At 43.4% G+C, this 15,818-nt stretch overlaps 1 protein-coding gene across 2 annotated transcripts in view; it reads right to left on the minus strand.

Annotated features, from left to right (window-relative positions):
* COL25A1 (collagen type XXV alpha 1 chain) overlaps positions 1-15,818 on the minus strand; it is a 971,115-nt gene that overhangs the window by 115,219 nt on the left and 840,078 nt on the right. For both annotated transcript variants that reach the window (XM_029596536.1, XM_029596528.1), the window contains exons 22-23: positions 7,821-7,865; positions 6,966-7,043 (exon numbers count right to left, since the gene is read on the minus strand). In XM_029596536.1, the coding sequence (XP_029452396.1) occupies positions 6,966-7,043; positions 7,821-7,865 (123 nt within the window). The remainder of the gene's footprint in view (positions 1-6,965; positions 7,044-7,820; positions 7,866-15,818) is intronic.

Genomic DNA, 15,818 nt, shown 5'->3' on the forward strand with positions numbered 1-15,818 from the left:
GGTTTTACTTGTCTTTCAGCTTTGAATTGGGTTCAAATTGTGCAGTCATATAATGTTATTTTGTTTTATAGAAGTTTATTTGAATATGATTTTATTATATTGTGTATTAGGGATGTGCATTCATTTGCGACGAAATAGGAAATAGAGACAATATTTCCTATTTTGTCGCGTTTCGGGGGGGGGGGGTGTGTCGATGAAATGATAAGGAAACCCACGAAATTTTGTGTGGTTTTCTTATCATTTTCAGGGGGGAGAAAGGGCACATTAAAAAAAAAAAAAAGCAAACCCCAAACCCACCCCAACCCTTCAAATGTAATTAATTGCAAACCCCCACCCTCCCGACCCCCCATTACTTGCCAGACACCCCCCCCCCCCAAGACTTACCAAAAGTCCCTGGTGGTCCAGCAGGGTCCCGGGAGTAATCTCCCCCTCTCGGGCCATCGGCTGCCACTAATCAAAATGGCACCGATGCCCTTTGCCCTTACCATGTGACAGGGGCTATCAGTGCCATTGGTCGGCCCCTGTCACATGGTAGGAGCAATGGATGGCCCACACCATTTTTTAAGATATGCCGACGGCCTGAGAGGGGGTGATTACTCCCGAGACGCCGCTGGACCACCAGGGACTTTCAGTATGCCTTGGGGGGGGGGGGGGGGGGGGGGGTTTGCAATTAATTAAATTTGAAGGGTTTTGGGTGGGTTTGGGGGTTTTTTTGGGTTTTTTTACAAGCCTCCATTGGAATTCATTAAATCTGACGGGTTGGGGCGGGTTTTGGGCTTGGTTTCGGGGGCAGACAAAATAAAATTGGCCCGAACCGCGGAAAAACGACATTTCCTGCGGCGGGCCGATAACGAAGGTCAAACCGAAAGGTTCAGCTGAATCACATCTCTATTGTATATTATGTATTTTATTGATGATTGTGCACTGTTCTGGCCAGCTTTTGCTGGATGTACATTATATAAAAGTTGGAAAATAAGCAAGTAAATAAATAAATAAGCATGGAAGATTTTCTCGTGATCCCAGAAGGATCTTGAGCATGGAATGGGCAGAGGGGAATTAGTCCCATCCTTCTCATATTCTGTGGAAAACTACAAAAGTGTTTTGGATTTCTGGCTGGAGTCATCTTGAGGACTCCCACACTGGGAATTTTACTTGCAAAGTTGCTGTGGAAGGAAGCTGTCATCAGAGACTCACCTGGAGTGTATCAGGAGAGATTTAGGGGGTCATTTTCTAAAGCTAGCACACGCGAAAACAGCATGGACGGAGAAAAGGTAAGGAGCCTTTTCGCTACCCATTTCACGCCCAATAGTACCACCTTTGATGATGGCGCTATTGAGTGCAAAAGCTGGCCCACCCCCTGCTTCGTCCCCCCGCACCACGCGATTCACGCCGCCACAGTGTTTTAGAAGATATAGGCCTTAGTTTCCTACTGGGAAGGATTCTGTATCCAGCCTGCAGGTGCCATCCAGAAAAGTACCCAAGGAAAGTATCTTTTGACAGTAACTATTGCCAGGAAATGCAGATTTACCAGTAACTAGGATTTTCCTTTCTGTATTGATGTGCACTATTCCAAAGTGTACCTGCTGTGATTTTTCATCTGCAATCAAGTTCACCAGTAAACAGATATATATTTGAAGAACCCCAATTCGGTGGTGTTGTATCTTTTTTCATTTTTCTTACTGGGATTTGGTAGAAGACTTTTAAACAGCCTAAGGACCTTGAAAGACTGTAACCGTTCGCCCCTGTCAGTAATGACCCTGGGAGCATGGGTGGGAATGTGGCCACAGCCCCCTCAAAGTCAGCCCCAAAGCCCTATTACCCAGCGGAGCAGCAGCCACAGCAACTTTTCAGCATTCGAGCAAGTAACTCTGGAGTATTACAGTTATATTTCTAGTCATTTTTTAGCCTTTTTCTTTAACCTGCGGGGTATCTGAAGGCCTGCAGGTGTGGGATTTGAGTAAAAAAAGACCTTTTTCCGGGTTCTTAAAGGTCTCTATATTTGTTGGATAGCTATATGTAGGAGCACTGTAGATTTATAGGAAAAATGTATTTTTCAGAGTTTGTAGAGCTTAGCAAGCATGTTATGTTGTGAGTTGCTGTTATCTCAAGTAGCGAATGTACTGTTAGATTTTGCTGGGACATTTTGTAATCAAACTATGGAGCGGGCTACATGCTGAATTGAAGGATAGATTGTGCAATGTTGCATCAGACTTTGCAACTGACACCTAGCATGACACAATTGATGAAAAATGGGTGTTGTTTCAGTATTTGGACTTGATTACAATGAGACAATAAATTATTGGTAGCAGACCCTAAATTAGGTTTGTGATTGGACAAATTATGTATCAATAATGATGTGATGTAAGAATGCTTGTCATCAGGGAATGAAGCATTGATTGGTTACTTGCCCTGTTAATGAAAGGCATTAGGGAAGAGCCCTGGGGGATAGGGAGAGCGGATGAATAGAGCAACATTGCTATAGCCATGTAGAATTTTATCTCAAATAAATATAATGAAAGATGAAGTGCTGCATTTCTTTCTCCTCTAAGGAAAAGGGAAACTAAAAGTTGATTGATGGAGATGTTTAACAACCACGTCCTCCCACAGCTGAGATTAGGCTGGGAGATTATTTTTTGTTTCAATCGTAAATATTGTTATATGACACGTTAGACCTTCCTTAAAAGCCTGGGACTAGGCATTTAGCCTGGTCCACCTTAAGCAACAGACAGGAAGGGAGTTCCTCTTGGAAAACGCTCTCCTTAGAAAGGGATATGAAGCCTCCATGGAAGAGAAGGAAGCCTAGATAAGGCTAATACTGCTGAATTGTGAGTTATATTGCTGTCTTTATTTTGTGAACTGCAAAGGTAGGCAGAGCTGCTTCTGTTTTGTTTTTTTTTGTCATTAATAAAGTAATTTAGGAGAGAACAGTCAGAGTCCAGCCTAAGTCTGTTCTCTGGCTAGCCCAAGACTGCTCACAGTGTCACACATGGTGCCAGATCAGGGATTTCTGCACTAAGTCTTGTACTGGCAGAGAAACACATCAAAAACAGAAGGAAAAGAAGGAAAAGAAGGGAACATTTTTTTTCTGGAATATGGCTACAGCTGTGGCCAAAGATTATTTTACAGCAGGCTAGGGAGGGTAGCTCTGCCTGGAGAGAGGGACATATAGTGAGTCAGAGCCAAACAGGCAGGCTTATGCACTCCTGAACAGGGCAGAGCCCTTCAGGAGAGCCTCTATGTTCTCGTAGTTGGGAGGCTAACTTGGAACAAGTAATCCAGACCCTTACTGAAAGGCAGCAGCAACTCCAACTCTTACATGAGCAGGTCACACTGCTAGCTCAAGCAATGCAAGTCACCACAACCAGACAACTCCATTACCTCCACTGTGGTTTAAAATGAAGGCAGGTGAAGAGCCAGATGTTTTCTTAATGAATTTTGAAAGAACCACCCACATGCCTGCCTGATCAGAAGCCACTTGAACTATGTACCTGGCAAATCTGTTTTTAGACAAAAACCAAGTGGCCTTTCAAGCTGCCAGTCCAGATGGGAGAGTCAGCTATCTGGAAGTCAAAACTGCCATCCTGAAAAGGGCCAGTTACATTTTAGAAACATACCAGTAACAGTTCCAGTGTGGCACTCTACAGCCTGGGGAAAGTCCACAAAGCCTTTTTCATCAGCTAAAAGATGCCGGATGGAAGTGGCTACAGCCAGAGGTGAAAACAAGCCTTGAAGTAGGCAACCAGATTCTCCTGGAGCAGTTCCTGGATGGGCTGGACTGGACCATGCAGAACTGTGTGTGTGTGTCACCACCCAGAGCTTCCTCTTGATAAAGCATTGGAAGTAGCGGATGCCTTACATCAGCCACAGCTGATGCCAGAACTAACATGGAAGTTAGAAAGGCAACCCACACAGGGTCCTGGGCATGGCAGTGAGAGTACAAGATCTCAGCAACTACTGTCAGAGCAGGTCAGCTCTAGCTCCATATTCCAGTCACAGGCCTACCAGCTTGTTCTAACTGTAGGAAGAGACTCCACTTGGCCAGAGATTGCCAACACCAAGGAAGTGAAGCCATGGTTGTCAACCTGGTAACACCACCAGAGGCTAAAGTATACACTGACAAGGGAGGACCTTCAAAAGCAGGGATGACCACAGAATCGGAGGAGGAAAGAAGCCCCTGAGGTACCTGCCCACCTGAGTGGGCTCACTTTATTCTGGGAATGGACATAAGAAAGAATGCTGTCCCCGTGACAAAGAAGAAAACAAAGAATCCTTTTTAGGAAAAGTTAAAGCGGAGCAAGCTCCTCAGGCATGCTCCTTTTGTGCAGCACAAGACAATGCTGTCAAGGATTGCCTATGGACTGAGTGTCTAGAATGGGAGCGCAAGCTAGCGAAGCTCCGCAAGGGGAAGCACAGACAAAAGAAGGAAGAGCATGATGAATTCTTTTTAAGAACTTTTGAAATCAAAGTGGAGCAAGTCCCATGGAGTGTTCTCATTGTGGAGTGAAAGAGCACATTGTCAAGGACTGCCAAATTGATAATGAAGAGTGGGAGTGGGAGTGGACAAGTACTTTTTCAAAGATGCAAAGCTGTAATTTGGTGAATGGTCCACATGCGAGACTTTCAGACTTCATGATCTCACCTGAGCTGAATGAGGTACCTACCCAAGCCCTGGTGGATTCAGGATGTGGAATGACTCTCATCCATAAAGACGTAGCCCAGAGTGGGTATATCAGTTACAGGAAGAAGGCAACACTCACCTGCATACATGGTGACCAGCAACGGTACCCAACCAGTCGGGTCTTACTGATGACCTCGGCGGGGCAAGCCTATGTAGAAGTGGGTACACGTCCCTAGCTTTTATACCCTGTTTTTTTGGGACAAGATTATCCCCAATTTGAGACTCTAGGGAGCAAGCTCATGGCCAGCTGGGCCAGCCCAGATTACAAAGAAACATCTCCTCTGGAATCCTCTCCACAGGACATTGCAAAAGTATACTGCACATAGTTAAATATATCCAGGCAACAGAAGCAGCACACGAGAAGAAAATCCAAGAGGTCTCAGTATATAAATACTGCTAGTGACTTTACTATTTTAACATTGCGTGTTGACATATATCAGAGGGAACTCGGGGTATCCAAGAACCCTTAGCTGATTCTCAAAAAAGGGTAGGGGAGAGTAATTCTAGAAAACTTAAGCATGCCCCACTTGAAAGTAATTCTCTTGAGTTGGGCTGGAGGCGTATACAGATAGGGGAGGAAAATGTACCCTAGAGGGCCCCATATCAATCCTACCCTCCGTAGCAAGAAGAAATGGTTAGTCCCAATTTAGGGTAGGAAAAGAAGATAGGAAGGATGATTTATTTTCCAGGGCGTTAACCTGGGTAGTGGCAGACACTCAACCTCACAAGGTCAAGCTGAGGGGGAGGGTATGTGAGATTGTATGTTAAACCTTCTTTAAAAGCCTGGTACTAGGCATTTGGCCTGGTCCACGTTAAGCCACAGACAAGAAGGGAATTCCGCTTAGAAGGAGTTCTCCTTAGGAGGGAATAAGAAGTTAGGCCCAGGGAGAACAAGGAGGCTTCGGGGAAGAGAAGAAAGCCTAGGGAATGTCAATACTGCTGAACTGTGAGTTATATCGCTGTTTTTATTCTGTGAACTGCAAAAGTAAGCAGAGTTGCTTCTGTTGTGTTTTCTTGTCATGAATAAAGGAATTTAGGAGAGAACAGCCAGAGTCCAGCCTGAGTCTGTTCTCTAGCTAGCCCAAGACCACTCACAGTGTCAAAGGGCAATTTTCAAAGGTTTCCACAGGGAAACAGGTGATTTATCTATGGAAAATTCCCCTTTAAGATTTGCCCATCCCCCCTCTGTGGGTCAAAGTATCCATGCTGTCAACAGTGCGGGTACCCTTTCCTGCAGATAAAAGGAGAGAAGCCAGGGGCAGGAAAGGGCCAGCTGAAGTACATGCCAGGATTATATTATGATATTCTGGCACATTGTTTACTCACATATTTTGTACTTGCAAATTATGTGGTATAAGAGATCTCTCAGTCACTGGCTTGCACAATTTTAAAGGGAAACAGAGGGATTTCCCCCTTAAGGTTTGCAGATTCCCCACTCTCTGAAAATTGCCCTCTCTATGATAAATCACATGGAAAATTAGTTGTTTGCTATACAATGCTGAAATGATACATGCTCATCTAATTGATCCTTTATCCCTAGGGGTACTAATGCAACAGTTTTCTAATGATGCAAAGTGGCATTTCCTCAACTATATTTCTTTTTGAAATGGACAAAACAGCAAATAAGGACCACAGGGGTCATCTAGTCAGCCTACTTTATTTCTTTGTGCAATGCCATTATAGTGCCATTATTTCCCAGTGCAATTACGAGCCTGGTTGATGTCTAGCTTCCCCCTTTACTCCTTCAAAGTTAAGGATCCTCAGAACTTATTGCAGGCTTTTTTGAATTCCGTTACTGTTTGTGCCTCCGCATGTCCCCGGGGAGAACGTCCCAGGCACCCACCACCCTTTCCGTGAAGAAACATTTTGTATTTGTTAGAGATGCATCGCTCATATATTGGATAATATTATTCCATCTGAGCTTAAAAAAAAAGCCAAAACCAAACAGAAGGATACGGGCACTGCATGATTTAGATGTCTTAATCCACTGCAGTACCACAGCCAGCGATCAAGCAATTCTGGCCTCGGACAATGTCAGAGCAGCCAAGAGAGTATAAAGACAAAGGCTGTCAGCCAAAAAAAAAAAAAAAAAAGCATTAGAGAAACATTACATGGGAAATGTAATGCACAAAGATCAGTGGGGAGTTTTGTAATATCAGCTCCAACCAGCATAAAATATACCGAGGAACAGCATGGACAGGCACTTCCCTCCAAGATGTTTTTGAATCACAAATATAGACATTTTTGCCTCAGTAAAACATGCTCCCTTTTTTTTATGTTTTCATACCTGCAGAGCCTCCTGAATATTTCCATTGTAATCTATGATCTCTGTTGCCCCTTGATCGCCCTTTTGTCCCGGTGGACCCTGGAATGAAGTTCAGACATTGCATGATTTACAGTAAAAGCTGGCCACTCATTCAACTCTTTCCAGGATTATAAAGTAGCATGTGATTTATCATGCTATGTACTTCTGCAGTGAAATTAAAACCCATTTAAGAGTGAATTATAGGATGGGAGTACAATCACAAAAAGACCATAGAGTCAATATCTCATCCAAAACAGCACAGTGCAAATAGCATTACATTAGGATGTGTCCTAGTCTGCACTATACCCTTGATGCAATGAGCTATCCAGTCAAGCGCCATCTCTTCCAGGGGGAATCCAAAGATAGAAAGACTTTTTTACAATACAGGGTATCTTCAAGATTTAATGGCACAATAGGTCACACTGGTTGACTGTTGCCTTAAAGAAGCAGAAACCAAACACTATCTAATTTAGGAAAATGTGTTTATAAAATAAACTGAAATTCTGGTGATATCTCAATAGTATTGACAGATATTCAATTTAAGTGAGGAGAATTTTGTTTTTGTATCATTTGGGAGGACCGGCAGTGGGCCACCTTTGAGGTGTGCCAGGTTTTATGACTGGGTTACATCAATGATCCTGCATGAAAGGATTGTGCCAGGAAACCCTTTCCTACATACTAGTGCCCCTGGATGTCATAGGTCAAGGCCTCCAAGGTGCACCAGCGCTGCAACCAGTCATGCAGAGACAGTTGTTGGCCTTGATGTACCTCAGGTCTTCCTTCAACCTATGAAACGTAAGTTACTTCTTGGGCTAAGTTGGAATTCTGCGCACTTACCCTTGGCCCCACAGGTCCTGAATCTCCTTTGTCTCCAGGATCACCCTGCAAAGCAAGTAATATCTGTAAAAGCCAAAATACATGCAAAAAGCAGAAATGTGTAAAAAAAAAAAAAAAAGTAGTAGATTTAGTACTTTGCATGTTTTTCATTTCAGTGTTGTAAATCTTCCCTCGGAAAATGAGCAGGATACAAAGAAGAGAAATATTCAAGGTAAAGTTCAGACAGTATCATATAGTAGAGGTTGTAGAGTTCACTGTGTCAACAGTTTAAATATTAAAAGTTCCACCTGGTTATGTTTAAATTATTTTATTTTATTGTAATGTAATATAGTTTCGGTTAATCTTTCCTAAATTCTGTTTCTATCTTCCTCTCTCTAGGTCCCTCTGACCATTCCTCTCTCTACCCCGTTCCTCAGGAATACCCTGTTAGATGTAACTATCTTTTTTCCTTTCCAACTGTAAAGTTGTTACCCCTGTTTTATGTAAACCGATGTGATATTCATTTGAATGTCGGTATATAAAAATTCTAAATAAATAAATAAATAAATAAATAAATAAATAACTTTTGTTCGAGAACAAGACCTGCACACACAAAATGGCTCTACTTGCTCTACAGTGAAGAATTCTTGCAATGTACATTTACAGATTCAAAAGAGGTCTGCTCCACCTAGGCTTCAGAGAGCTGGCAAAGCAAAGACGTTGAGCTACAAAACAGTGAAACACTTTTGAAACTAGGAGCCTTTCAGTGTAATTTTCAAAGGAAAACGTAAATATAACACACTATCATAGCAATTTTTAAAAGCCCATTTACCTTCATTAAGTGCACTTAATGTGTGTAAAACCTATTGACAATTCAATGACATATACTGTTGCAATTTTCAAAGGCTCTTTATCTTTAGGAGGTAATATCATTGGTACAGAAGACAGGTCAGTGGTGTCCTGATGGAAATGAGACTCCTAGGCACATCTGAATGAACACAGAAAGCTAAACATTAAGGCTAACAACCAGAATTAGAGTTTTTATATTTTCTTTACTTTTTGTGATGCTGCTACGGTATCTTAGGGGGTCATTTAACAAAATGCAATAAGTATTGCATGTGATAGGAAAAGAGGTTTGTTTTATGCTAATACCTATGTGAAGTGCTAAGATAGTGCAAATTGCAATAAGTGCCAGAACTGTTGTATTTCCTGTATATAACCACTAGGTGGACCATTTTTAAGCTCCCAGAGAGCCAGCCTAGCTATATGAGAGAGAGAGAGAAAGAGACTAGCCATAATGCCCTCATACTAGATAGATCTTTATATCTCTATAAGAGGCCCACCTAGTAACTCGAAGTGAGGTTTAGGTATTAGTGTAGGGGTTAGGGGCCACTTTGACTTTCAGAGTAAGACGTACGAACAGAACAGTGCTTTCTTGTGAAGATTTGATGTCCTTTGAAGTGAGGAAACTCACCCAACGATGAGATTTGTACAATGTTCTCTCAACCTAGCTTGATGTTACCCAGGTAAAGTCCATCAAGCTAGGTTGAAAAAACATTGCACAAATCTCATCTTTGGGTGAGTTTCCTCACTCCGAAGGACATCAAATCTTCACAAGAGAGCACTGTTCTGTTTGTACACCTCACTCAAAGTCACAGTGGACCCTATGGGGTAGATTTTAAAAGAAGCGCGATCAGCCTACTTTTGCTTGCGCATCAGACTCAAGCAAAAGTACGCTGGATTTTAGTAGATACGCGCGGAGCCGCGCGTATCCACTAAAATCCTGGATCGGCGCGCGCAAGGCTATCGATTTTGTATAGCCTGCGCGCGCCGAGCCGCGCTGCCTCCCCCCGTTCCCTCCAAGGCCGCTCCGAAATCGGAGCAGCCTCGGAGGGAACTTTCCTTTGCCCTCCCCTCACCTTACCCTCCCTTCCCCTACCTAACCCACCCACCCGGCCCTGTCTACACCCCCCCCTTACCTTTGTCGGGGGATTTACGCCTCCCGGAGGGAGACGTAAATCCCCGCGCGCCAGCGGGCCTGCTGCGTGCCGGGCCGCGACCTGGGGGCGGGTACGGAGGGCGCGGCCACGCCCCCGGGCCGTAGCCACGCCCCGTGCCCGCCCCCAAAACGCTGCCGACACGCCCCCGGAACGCCGCGACGACCGGGCCCGCCCCCCGACACGCCCCCGACACGCCCCCCTCCGAGAACCCCGGGACTTACGCGAGTCCCGGGGCTCTGCGCGCGCCGGGAGGCCTATGTAAAATAGGCTTCCCGGCGCGCAGGGCCCTGCTCGCGTAAATCCGCCCGGTTTTGGGCGGATTTACGCGAGCAGGGCTCTGAAAATCCGCCCCTATACCAATACCTACACCTCACCTTGAGTTACTAGGTGGGCCTCCTATAGAGATATAAAGACCTACCTAGTATGAGGACATTATGACTAGTGTCTCTCTCTCTCTCTCATTAAAATTCACAATACAGCCATGTGATAGGGTTTCACAAACCCAGCCCACTCCTCCTCTTTTTCAGATTTGCATCACACCATGTATTATGGTGCTATTGCATGTGAAAATGCTATAAAGCAATTTGATAAAGGACTCCTTAGACAGTGCCGGCTTTCTGAAGAGGAATGCTGGGATTAAGCAATTTGTTTTGATCTTCAGTGGAGATGCTTTTTGTTTGGTGACATTAATCTCTATATTTTGTTGATGTCCTTCTAAAGAAAGAATTAATTTTTAAAAAGTGCCACAATGTTCATTGCATATTTTGGGTTTACACAAATTGTTTTATAGCATTTTTCCCTGTGTTAGTAAAAACTTGTAAACCTTGGGAAACATGTACTATTCTTAAAGCTAATAGTCTTAGGCCAGGATTCATCAAATTATCACATGCAATAGGAAGAGGGGCATGTTTTATGGTAAACAACTGTAATTCCTAAAGGGAGGAGAAAGAGAGTGAGAGAGAGAGAACCTAACTATATGGCCCTCATAGATTTGATGTCCTTTGGAGTGAGGAAACTCAAAGATGAGATTTGCACAATGTTCTCTCAACCTAGCTTAATGGACTTGAGAGAACATTGTACAAATCTCATCTTTGGGTGAGTTTCCTCACTCCGAAGGACATCAAATCTTCACAAGTGTGCACTGTTCTGTTCGTATGTCTCACTCTGAATGTCAAAGTGGCTCCTAACCCCTACACTAATACCTAAATCTCACCTCGAGTATCTAGGTGGGCCTCCTATAGAGGTATAAATACCTAACTACTATGAGAGCCCTATAGCTAGGTTCTCTCTCTCTCTCCCCAGCTTAAAAGACTAAAAACATTATGTGCAAAAACATCATAAAGTACAATAAAGCCATATTGCACAGCTTAATGCAAATAAAAAAGGTATACTTATTTCCCATATTAAAACTGTGCAATCTAGCTTCACAAATTGCAAATCCAGCCCACTTGGCCAGAAATCCCACTTCAAACTCCTCCCCTTTTCTAAATTAGCATCACATCATGTGTTATGGGGCTTTTTGCAGTCGTTAAGGCATTTTTTGCATGCAAAAAGCTCATAATGCGGCTTGGAAAATACCCCCCTTAGTCTGCTGTACATTTAGAAAAGGGGTGCTTCTGTTCCAATTTTGCATGAATGAATCTTTACCTAAGACTTAATCCTGGCACTAGCAGTAGATAAATCTTGATTGTGCACCCACATTCTTTTTGTACGTTTTATCAAGAGTTGAAATTTGACATCTAAATAAGCAAAATAAGGGTTTCTTCATTTGTCATGTATGTTTTCATCTCAAAAGAAGGGAAGTTGAAAACAAGTGAGTTACATTGATACACTAAATTCTTAATATTATTGCTTCTGCTCTTTAGCATAGATGGGATGCTCTACTCACGCCTCAGGTAGGGTTGCTAACTATCCAGTTCTGGACTGAACAATCAGGATTTCTGTTTTTTTCTATGGTGTCCAGTTACAAGAGTAACCAGATACTACAATGGCCGGTCCAACTGTGGTAGGCAATGGACTGAACCCTGCCCTCCATAAGACATGCCAACTGTCAGCACCGGAGGGCCCAATCTGAAGGGAAGGTGGCTGATCAGGCAGAAGGCCTACACCTATTCTGCCTGCTCCTGACCCTTGCAGAAGACATCACGCTTGACTTCCCTGCTCCTGACCCCTGCAGACTTCTGCTTAGGGAGCACCTTCAACTCGGCCAGCACAGCCATAGCAGGGGGAAAGGGTAGGATCTGGAGAATAGTGGGCAGGAGAGGCAAGAGGTGGCTGTCAGGAAGGTGTTGGACAGAGAATGGAGGATTTGCTGGGGCAAGAGGAAGAGGTATCTTTGTCCTTAGTCCAGGTCTAGATTCAGCAGCATGTGGAAACTGCATGGGGACAGCAATATTGGGGAATTTTGAAATTTTTATTTTTGCAGTGTTAACACTGCAGAGTCTGGCTTCTTGGGGTTTCCAGTTCAGTTTTTGTCTGCGAGTTTCTATTTTTAAGTTGTGTATTTGGTGAGGGTCTGTCTGTGTCTGCCTGTGTGACTGGGGTTAGGGATTCTGCCAGTGTGTTATTTCTGTCTAGGAGTCTACAGAAGTCTGGCTTGTTCTGTTTTTTTTTTCAATAGGAGGTGCATTCCCCTTGGCTTTTGCAAGGTGATTGGTGCACATTAGAAGGCCAGCAGGAACACAGTTAGACTCTGTTCTGTGTTTTTACAGGATCCTTTGGGGAAGGAGGGCTGCTTTATAACTGTCAAGTTTAATTATCAAAATATCAGATTGGGGAGTCTTTTAAGTCTCTAGTAAATACCTCTATAGAAAGGAAAAGAAGAAAAGATATGTTAAGTTGTTATAAGAATGCTAAATGTAGCTGCACACTTCTTCCTTCTGGTCCGCAAGTTTAGTGGGGGTGTCCAGTTATGGTCCATGAGCAAGTTGGCCACTCTAACCTCAGATCTTTTGTTTTTTGTTAAAAATGTTTCACTTTTTTTGAATAAAAGATGAGCACTATTTATTAGCTATGACACAAATATTCTTGACTTAATTAAGATAAGTCAAGCAGGAGAATACAACTGGCAAAAAGTCACATACTTATAGTTAAAAACCTTTAAAAGCAAAATCCACAGCCAGGCACGCAACTTAAAAAAAAGATGACTTCATAATCAAACACAGCTTGTACTATTTTTATAACTCAACATTTCTGTTCAGAGTCGGACCAATCCAGTGAAGGTTCTGACCATGGACCAAAATGGTAGATTTTGAAGATGGTACATAAGTTCAATCATTAAATGTTTTTTTTTTTCTTAATTTACAGTGTGTGCCTGGTTTAGGATTTTTCTTTGCACTTTTTATTATTACCTAAAGTTTAATTTTAAAAAACATCTATTCCCAAGTCTGTCCTTCAGCTGCTCATGTTGGACCTGTAGCAGTGTGAAGGCTACCTGGGTTCTGATATAAATCAGCACAACAGTATCCTGATTTATAAACATTTATTCAGATAGGAATGCCTTAAACTGAAGAAACTCTCAAAAACTGAAAATGACAATTTCTCTTCAGGAATTAAATAAAATTCAGGTTAAACTGGAATTCTACTGATTTTGCCAGTCCTAATGGCTAATGAAATAAATAGTTTCCTGATACTGTTAAATCACTTTTTGTAACACTTATTTATAAACATTTAATAGTCTGCCTTTTCCTAAATTAGTCTCAAGGCAGATTACAATCAAAATTACAAATCAAATTATAAACAATCAACTTAAAGACACTAAACAAGAGGTGAGAGCATATATATATATAGGAAAGACAAGAGGAAGGTCGAAAGACATCATCTAAGTTGAAATAAAACATAGCAGATAATGAAGGTTCCAGAGGGTGAAAAGAACAGCAAGAATATAAACTTGGGTACAAGAGAACAGATGCACATATTGGCGCAGATTTTCAAAGGGGTACGCGCGTAAGATACACTTGTACCCCCTGAAAACCTGCTCCAAGCTCCCCCTGCGCGCGCCGAGCCTAGGTTGAATAGGCTCGGCGCCACGCGCAAGCCCTGGGTTGCACATAAGTCCCGGGGCTTTGCTAGGGGGGCATGTCGGGGGCGTCGGGGGGTGCGGCGCGACGTTTGGGGGCGTTCCGGGGGCATGTCGGGGGGGTGTGGTGCCGGCCCGCAAGAAGTGAACACCATCTTAAATAATAAAAAAGAAACGGAACTATCATCAGGAGGTGAGGGGAAATGGGTGACTGCGATTTGTGACCATGCCCCTCCCCCGACGTCAACTCTTTGTGCTTCATTTACTATTTTTTCTTTTACGTTTTCTGTTAAGTAACCTTTTTTCAAGTTCCTACCTTATGCCTTTGTTAACAATTTTATTATAAATGTTCTCTGTATTTGACTATGGAAATATTTTTTCCTGCTTTTTCTGTTTTATGTAAACCGGTATGATTTGCATTTTAATGTAAGAATGTCGGTATATAAAAATTCTAAAAAAATAAATAAATAAATTATACTGGAAATAAGTTCTTCAAGACAGATTGGCCAAAGGCAGAGTCTTGACATCCTTCCTTGTCTAGGCAGTAATGTGCTGCAAATGTGTGAAGAGAGCTCCATGTTGCAGCTTTGCAGATCTCGGCAATTGGTACTGCATGATAGTGCGCTACTGAGGTTGCCATGGTTCTCACTGAGTGCGCCTTCACTCGTCCCTAGAGAGGAAGGCCTGCATTTTCATAGCATAATTCGATACAGTCTGCTAGCCAGTTGGAGAGAGTTTGTTTGCCAACTGAAACTCCTGGTTTGTTTTTGTCAAAAGAAACAAAGAGTTGGGTGGATTTCCTATGGACTGCAGTGTGGTCTAGATAAAATGCAAGTACACCTTACAATCCAAGGTGTGTAAAACTCTCTTGCCCTGGTGAGAGTGAGGCCTTGGGAAAAAGGAGGGCAGGACTATAGACTGATTCAAGTGGAAGTCAGTAACCTCCTTGGGAAGGAATTTAGGGTGAGTACGGAGGACCACTCAATCATGTAGGAACCTTGTATAGGGTGAGTATGTGATAAGTGCTTGTAACTCACTAACCCTTTGAGCGGATGTAATAGCTACTAGGAAGAGAACTTTCCATGTAAGAAATTTAACATCGCAGGAGTGCAAAGGCATAAACTGGGAGGGCATGAGCCTTGTAAGTACTACATTCAGGTCCCATTCAGTGACTGGTGGCCGTGGGGGCTTAAATTGTAATAGGCCCCTCATAAACCTACTGACAAGGGGTTGCGCTGTTACCGGGGCATCCCCAACTCCCTTGTGGTACGCTGAGATGGGACTCAGTTGTACCCTCACCGAAGAAGTCTGGAGACCAGAGTCTGAAAGATGCCAGAGATAGTCTAATAGAGAAGGAGTGGGGCAGGAAAAGGGTGCACCATATGGTAAATCTATTCCACTTAGAACGATAGGATTTTCATGAGGCTTTCGTGAGGCTACAAGCACTTGAAAGACATCAATTGAAAGGTTGAGTGGTTGGAGGATCAAGCTTTCAGCATCCATGCTGTGAGGGATAGGGTCTGAAGGTTCGGATGGCGTAACATGCCTTGGTTCTGAGTTATGAGAGTTGGTGCTGTGCCCAGGCGAATGGGTTCTCTGATCGAGAGGTCAAGAAGATTGGGAAACCATACTTGTCGAGGCCAATACGGGGCTATGAGTATCATCAACTCTTAGTCCTGTTGTAGCTTCACGAGAGTTTTGGCTATCAGCGGTATTGGGGGATACGCGTATAGGAGGCCTGTGTTCCGGGGCGAGTGAAGGCGTGTTGTGTGAGTGAAGGCTAACGTGTTGTGTTGTCTATGCAGGGAGCAGAATCTGTCCACTTTGTGATTCAGTTCTGATGCAAAGAGGTCTATTGTTGGTTGACCCCAGCGTTAGAAGATTCTGGTCATTACTACTGGATCCAGAGACCACTCGTGGGGATGGAACTGTCGACTGAGGCGATCTGCTACTATGTTTTGTATGCCTGCCAGATAAGTGGCCCGCAGATGCATGGAGTGT

This window comes from Rhinatrema bivittatum, chromosome 1 (assembly GCF_901001135.1).
Source record: "Rhinatrema bivittatum chromosome 1, aRhiBiv1.1, whole genome shotgun sequence".
Lineage (NCBI taxonomy): Eukaryota > Metazoa > Chordata > Amphibia > Gymnophiona > Rhinatrematidae > Rhinatrema > Rhinatrema bivittatum.